This window comes from Limulus polyphemus, unplaced genomic scaffold, assembly GCF_000517525.1.
Source record: "Limulus polyphemus unplaced genomic scaffold, Limulus_polyphemus-2.1.2 Scaffold1149, whole genome shotgun sequence".
In the NCBI taxonomy this organism is placed as follows: Eukaryota; Metazoa; Arthropoda; class Merostomata; order Xiphosura; family Limulidae; genus Limulus; species Limulus polyphemus.
Window position 1 is genome coordinate 163,419 of NW_013666759.1, and position 8,306 is coordinate 171,724.

Below are 8,306 nucleotides of genomic sequence, written 5' to 3' on the forward strand. Positions count from 1 at the left end.
ATCCCGGAATGTGTGCACTGGTAAATTCAAGTGATCCCCTATTGTTTGCTTTAACTGGGACTCGAGGATCTCGATGTATTTGTTGGCACCGAAGGTGCCTTTCATAAAATGCAGGCATCCCACACCATGGCCAGGGATGCATCCCCATATCACATGACCCTGCAGATGCTTCTCATTTGCATTCAAACATGCCGGATGAAATTCTTCTCTACATCGATGTTGGACAAAGTGCTTCCCATCAGACTCATACAGGTTGAATTTTGATTTGTCTGAGAAGATCACTTTGCTCCACATTGCTTCAGTCCAGTCAGCTTGCTCTTTAGCCCAGTTGAGTCTCATCTTCCCCATCTTGTTGGTGAGGAGGGGTTTCTTTCTTGGCCATCTTAATGAGATATTAGCTGAACACAGGTAAGACTGGATGGTGTGCACAGATCACGAAAGAGCATGGCAGGAAACTTTAGGGATCTGTGGCCGTCAGTCGATGAATAATTCTGTAGGCTGTTGCATTTCAGAACACAATCGTCAGCTGCTGTGGAATCTTTATTTCTACCCCTACTCTCCTGCTACTCCACACAGCCAATATCTCTGCACTCAGTGACTCACAGTAGACTGGTTAAATTTAGTCCTTCTAACAATCTGCCTTATCAAAAGTCCTTCTTTGCTTAAAGAAACAATAACTGCTTTTTTTTTTTGTGGAGTTATCTTGCAACCCTTGGCCATGGTAGCATGACATGCAAGTTGTAGCAGATATTCTTCTAAACTGACTCTCACTAAGAACCTCTATTTATAGCCAACAAATGGCTGATGCAATATCCAGAAAGCCTATAAAACTGCTGATGTAATAATTAGACAGCATTGCATCATCCATGAAACACATTTGTGCCTACATGCATTAGGGCCTTAAAATAGATGATGGTACTGAAGTGGGAGAAAATTGGGTAATGCAATAGATTTTTCACTACTGTACACAACCATTAACATCCTCCATACCACAATAGAGTAATATAATCTTAATTAGTATGACAACCACAAAACACATACATTTAAACTTATAACTACAAGATGGCTAATGATTATGAAGTTAACAAAACATAGAAGTTTTACCTTGTAGCTACATGATAGCTAATCATTATGAAATTCACAAAACACAGAAAATTTAACTTATAGGTACACAATGGTTAATGATTATGACAATCACAAAACACAGAAGTTTTAACTATAACTACATGATGGCTAATGATTATGATATTCATAAAATTCAGAAGATTTAACTTCTTATACCTATACAATGGTTAATGATTATGACATTCACAAAACACAGAAGTTTTGTTTAATAACTACATGATAGCTAATGATTATGATATTCATAAAACACAGAAGTTTCACCTTATAGTTACATGACAGCTAATGATTATGACATTCATGAAACATAGAAGCTTTAATGTTTAACCATCATAAAAAAGTTAATTTCCCATTGCAGGGTTTGTTTGAACATAAATTATCGTGAACAATTTAGGTTTTAGTTAGTCATAAACATGTGAATTATTTTTTAGGAAGAGTGAGAAGGATACTAGAATTTAGAATAAACAGCTTAATCTCTAATATAATTTTTCTTATTTTGATTTTACCACATATTTTTGAATATGAATATTTCATCAATGATGTTGTTATTACCATACAGAGTGGTTTTCTCATCATATGATTTTTGCAGGATATGTCTCGTAACATTTACACAGAAACGTACTTTAGTTAATCTTTAGTTTCCTCGCTGAAAAATCTTCATACTAGATTATATAATCATTACTATACTTATACCACTACAGAGTAATATAGTTTTTACAACTTTAAAAACAGTGTACAAATAATTTAGGTTTATGTAGTTACGATAACAAATATTACAAATTCAAGAAAAGTATACAAATTTATTTTTCAATTTTCAATTAACTAATACATTGGGAAGTGATTACATGAAAGAAAAATATTTTATTTTACATCAAAATTTTTTTGATAAAAACAAATCATAGATATTAAGTATGAAAACACTGAATTATACAAAAAGCCACTGTGCAGGATATTGTGATCTAGAAGTCAGATATAATGTATGTACTAAATTTGAAAGATGTGTTATATATTACACTACTTTTAGGATGTCAATATAAGCAACAGGATTTTTTCTTTTATCAAATTTTAGAAATGGGAACTGAAATGAGCTTGTATATTTTATTAAATATCCTATTAACCAAAACATGTACAAATTACTGAAGTTTCAACATTTACTATCATTTCAAAGTAACTGAAGTTCCTATTTATTAAATATTAAAATATGTAACCTGTAAAACCTTTCAAGTTATTTCTTTCAACTACATGCAAGGTAGTACTCACAATACTTGATATTACAAGTTCTACTGTGACTGTTTCATTCAATACAGATCATGCATTTTCTTTTATAAAGCAGATCAGTAATGAAACTGTGTTCAGAACAAGAAATATATAGATGTACTTGATCACAAGGATGCAGCAGCATCAATCACTGGTTGTGTACAGTACCTCACTCCATTGATCTGTAATAAAAAAACAGAAATATATAGATGTACTTGATCACAAGGATGTAGCAACATCAATCACTGGTTGTGTACAGTACCTCACTCCACTGATCTGTAATAAAGAAATATATACTTACATATAGATATACAGAACTTTACTGAAACTACTAATACATAACGTCAGAGTACTTATCTGTGTAAAAATGTGCATTAATATACACCAATACATGTAATTCAACAGTGCATACTTTACAAACTTTATGAGGCATGATACACACACATGCAAGCATACACTGAAAGTATCAAACATATAGTATCTGAAGTTACTAATTTGTGAGTTCAAATTGCAAGGAATTACAAAATGAAAATGTCTGAGGTATGCATGTTTTTAACATGAACATACACAATCAAAGGTGTCCATTTTAAAAACAAAATGTTCCATTCCAGCCAAACAGTCTTCTCTTGAAAACAGTTTGAAATTTTTAGCTAAGAATTATGTTCCATATGACCCAGAATAGCATAAAAACTTTTTTTAAACAGAATACATACAGATGTGAAACAGATTTGTTACTTATATATTCAATATGTATAGTGAAATAAACAGCTTCAATACTATTAACTACATTAATTGTTAATAAGCGATTAAAATTAGCACTATAAAACAATAATGAACTTATATAATATAAACATTAAAAAGATTTAAGTAAAGAATCCACTGTCAATCCTAGTTGTCACTTTAAAGTCATAATAGATAATGTGGTAAATGCATTGGGGATATCCCACCTACCAGACAAAATCCATACACTGATGTTAAATTATCCAGCAAGCATGGAAAAATCAACCTGCAGCCAGTTTTTATAACTCCTAAAGTAGAAATGAAACCACCCTAACATTTCTATTACATGCAACTCCCAACCTCCAAGGAACAGGCCATAGATAGTGAAAATATAATATAAAAAATATGTACTGTTGCTAATTTATAATTTTTTAATTTCAAAATGAAATATTCAACAATCTTCATTTCTCTGTTTCATATAATGCAAATGCATCTTACCTTTTAATTTCTTTTTTTTTGGGGGGGGGTTCATTATTCTCTTTTATGAGTTTTAGAGTGAGTGTCCAACCAATTAGAAACACAAGCTATAGATACTAACAAACTAAGATATATAATGTGAGCTTCTTACCTTCTCGAATTGCAGAGATATAAATAAATTTGTTATACCCATCAGTGAAGCTCCTCCAATCTTATCATAATTTTCAAAAAATATATCTATTTCACAAGCCCTTATATGATGGGCATGTTTATAATCAATAGAAAAAGCGATTTTTCCAGCTAATAAAATCTCATAATGGTTATTTCTTTTTGGTGGGCAGATCTATGAAATTCACCTCAGACGATTTATGTGGGAATATCATTGCTCAGTTGCAAACACTTAACAGAAATTTCTAATCCTATTTAGAGTCAGAAAGCCAGTTAAATTACAGTAGTTTGAGGACATTCTATTCTAATGTGAAATATATTTTTTATGTTATAAAATGCATATTTGGAAGCTATATGAATTTGTACTTGAAGAAGTAATTCAGTGAAAAAACATGGAGTTACATTTTGCAGGTCATGCACTTTGGTTGGAGTGTTTATAATACTTGCTAATGAATTACCATTGTGAGTTATTACTGTTTGACAGGAAGATTACTACAAATCAATACAAAGTCAAAATCACAAAATACACATGTAGAAAAGCACGCAAAACCAAAGAAAATTAAATAGGTCATTTAGAAACAAAAAACAAACAGAGAAGGAAAAAAACAGAGATAAGTGTATATATGAAACCCTTAAAAGTTAACATATCGAAAATGTATTTCCTATAATACTTTCCTCACTTCCAACACATCAGCTTTAACCTCATAAAAGTTTCTCTTCTCTGCCCATCTAAGCATTGGTATGAATTTTACCTCACTTGCTCCAGCCTTTATACCCCACTATACTGCCCATAGCAATTTAAATCTTGTGATTCTCTCCACCTATGTTAATGTGACCCCTATACCAGCTCCCAATTATTACTTCCTATGCACTTTTCGAGACAGTCCAAATTAACAAATCTGATTTTTGGTATAGGAAAATATTAATTTCTAAAACACACCTCCTCTCACACTTTAGCTTGACTCCCACACTGACAAGGTGGAGGAGCCAGTGAGGGCAAGGTCCACACAGAAAGCATGTGCATTGAAAAGAGGTGTGCGAAAATGAAATGTAGTAATAGCTCACCAGTGAGGTCTGCACTACTTCTGGAACAGGTATGCTCTTCACTCGAACCACATTAAATCAAATTCTTGGATGGTAAAGGCTGGCCGGCTACAGAGACAAAATCCTAATATCTTTAAAAGAACATGCATTTGTTCAGGACCCATCCAGGCAGATGAGGTCCCATGACTTGTCCTTGAAATTATAGGGCTGTGGACTCAAACTGAGATCCAAGGTGTAGTGGCTAGTGTATGAGGACTGCTTTATTGTTTGGTTTTGTTTAGTAATGTGATATTATTGGAACCCAACTTGAAAGTTACAGAATGTTGCAAGTCAAGCTACCAGAATTATGAAGAGAAGACAAGCAATACGAAAGTGAACAAACCCTCACCCCTATCTGAAGAAGTTCAAAATGCAACAAACTGAACTCGGAATTATGGGATCTGTCATGCCTCACTCAACCTGAAGAAACAGAGATTACCTAGTCCGGGATTACGAATTGAAATCCTAACTTTCCAACCTGAGAGGCAAGGCAATACCTCTTACTCTCTGAATTATGAGGAAGATTTGGAACAGACGAAGTTCAATCAATGGCACAGGAAGTGACGCTCCACATATTGATGACACAATGATGAAAAAGAGGGTCCATGCACAACCAAACCGGATAGCAAAAAGTCATCTCTGAAATGGAAGTACAAGGAAGCTCCCATATAGGCTGGTGCTGCTCCTACCATACATCTGGGAAAACATCCAGGGTTATTGAAAGGAGGGAACTACGTTTTTCCCTCTTCTACTTGAGTGGAATAATGAACACAAGCATCACTCAGGAGGAATAAACCTCTGTATACCATTCCAGGGACTGGAAACTGGGAGTGGTAATGACTCCATGCTCCACTAGGAGAAATGGGGGAGTACTCATGTTGGAGAGATCTGAGAAATGATGCTGCAGAGACAGTGCAATAAGTGAACTATGTTCCCTATTTGGAAAAGCAAACTGGCCCTAATTTATTCAATTTAGGGGTCAGCAGGGATGGGCAAAATCTACTTAGGCTTTACTCATGATAGTCCATGAGTGGCAGTCCAGTAGAGTATTTGCTTTTTGTGTTATTATTGTGTACCACCCAGAAAGTGCACAAGGTGGTCTTATGGAACACTCCATCTCAACAGAGTTCATTGCTACCAGGAAAATTATTGAATGGTTGACTGGTAGCTGTCACATAGTGGGATCCCTAAAAAAGAAATTAAGTCACTCACCTCTTTTACAAAGGAGCTGGGGTATGGAGAATAGCCATGGGGGTAGTCCAAAACCATTTCAGGAGGCAACCACCAAATCATGTAAATAATGATATATAAATATATTAGGCATGGTCTACATACCAACTTGTACAATCCTCTCCAGCATGTGCTGCAAATGAGATGCCAGGAACATCGAGATATGGTGCATTTGATGAGATGAGACCCGAAGAAGTCTCCATCCCTTCAATGAAATCCCAGAGTAAGCAATATGCTCCAACTGACAAACCCAACCTGTCAAAAGTGACAAGGGATAAGTCACGTGACACCTCAGGATCCAAATGGATAAACAAATGGTGACTTGAACTATGAAACCCTTCAGCACCTGCAACAGAATATCAAAGAGCCTGAACTGGGCATAAAAGATGATCCAGATCTGAGCATTCATAAGATGGGAAATTGAGAGAGGATGAATAGGACAGAAAGCTTTGTCCCCTTCTCTAGCCACTGAAGTTTTGGGAGGAAAGGACCTATTGGGATACAACAGAATAGAAGTGTAATGGTAAATAATTCTTTGAACATGAATCTCAAATGAAGACCCATCCCATCTTGGTTGAGAGCATTTATGCCCAAAGCCAGAGGGTGAGGGACAGAAGACCAGAAGGATGGGAGCTAGGCATTCCAGTGAATGGCAAAAACAATGGATGGAGGCATCCCATGATGAGAGCAGATCCATCAAAAACTTGTAGATGAAGCTTTCATTCTGTGGGAAGAACTCTGTTGGGATGAGATAACTGATCAGCCAATAAATTCATAACCTGGAACATGAAAAGCAGGGAGAACAATCTGATGAGAAGATCCAAATGTCTGAAAACAAAGAGACCTGGAGTGAGTGATCTCCTGCTTGAAAATGTAGGAGACTACCATGGAATTGTCCAAGTGAAACATTATCACCTTCTCTCGCAACAATTCGAGAGCACAAGATATAGCTCACTGAAGTGCTGGAAGCTCTAAAAGATTGATGTGGAGAGAATATTCCTCTTCTATCCAGAGGCCCTTGAATTCCATATCCCCTACACAAGCTCCTCATCCCTGAAGAGAAGCATCTGTGAAAGGATTATCTAAAAGTTTTGGGGCAGGAGAGGGACACCTACTACTGTGTTTTCCATGTACAACCACCAGTCAAGATTGAGTGGGCTGCAAGCTGATAGGGTCACTGGACAAACCAGTGCATCCTTGCAAATGTTCCAATGGTCCTGTAATGACCAATGAAGAGCCCGACCCAAAGGAATGAGTGATTCCAAGGTATCCCACATCCCCAAAAGAGAATGAACTGCATTTGCTGGTGGGGAAGGAGATGATGGTATTAGAAGAATAACTTGTACCATGGCCTGAAGGCATTGAGGAGAAGGTTGAACCCGACTGAGATGTAATGGAAAAAAGACCCCTAAATGGAAAAGTTACTGTGTGGGAGTAAGAATGGTAAAGTGTGAATGGTGAGTGTGAATGCTCATTGAGTGAAGTTGACTTGAAAAGGATCTGACTATCCGGCAAAAAGCGTATGGAATGAATGTGAGGTCGAATGGTACAGCACAAACTGGAAAACCTGTTTCTTGTGCATAAAATGGATATGCCGACATGAAGAATCCACGATCGAAATATGAAGGTAGGCATCGGTGACATTGCACTTTGTCATTTATAGACGAGGTGCAAAGTGCCACCAGAGGGAAAGAAACAGCTCCATGGTAAACCAAGAAGGTTGGAGGAAATAACTGAGACGAAAAAAAAACTGATGACAGGTCGCCAATTGTCTGTTTTCTTTGCTACAAACAAATGGGAATAAAAACCCTCAAGAGAGCAGGAGGTGCACTCTACAACCTCTTTGATAGAAGATTCTGGATGGTTTGTGCTTTATAACTGGAGATAAAACAATCCTTGGGGAGGGGAAAGACAACTGTTATGGTAAACAATGGAGGAGGAAACGTGAAATGAAGGACCAACCCTCTGGTGAGAGTCTGAATGACCCACTGATCAGAAGCAAAGGTCTCCCATAGAGACCTGAACTGAGTTGAGCCCCCACAGGATTGGACCTCACTGTTGGAGCTCCACATGAGTATAGGTTGCCTGCAGATAAAGGCAGTGTTGGTTTGGTTTCTTTTGAATTTCTTACAAAGCTGTACAAGGGATATCTGTGCTAGCTGTCCCTAATTTAGCAGTGAAAGACTAGAGGGAAAGCAGCTAGTCATCACCACCCACCACCAACTCTTGGGCTACTCTTTTACCAATGA

At 36.6% G+C, this 8,306-nt stretch overlaps 1 protein-coding gene across 1 annotated transcript in view; it reads right to left on the reverse strand.

Moving 5' to 3' along the window:
* Positions 1 to 1,932: 1,932 nt before the first annotated feature.
* Positions 1,933 to 8,306, reverse strand: part of LOC106462357 (protein GDAP2 homolog) — a 136,517-nt gene continuing 130,143 nt past the window's right edge. The window contains exon 11 of the mRNA XM_013922275.2: positions 1,933 to 2,561. Coding sequence (XP_013777729.1) covers positions 2,505 to 2,561 — 57 coding nt within the window. The 3' untranslated portion in view covers positions 1,933 to 2,504. The remainder of the gene's footprint in view (positions 2,562 to 8,306) is intronic.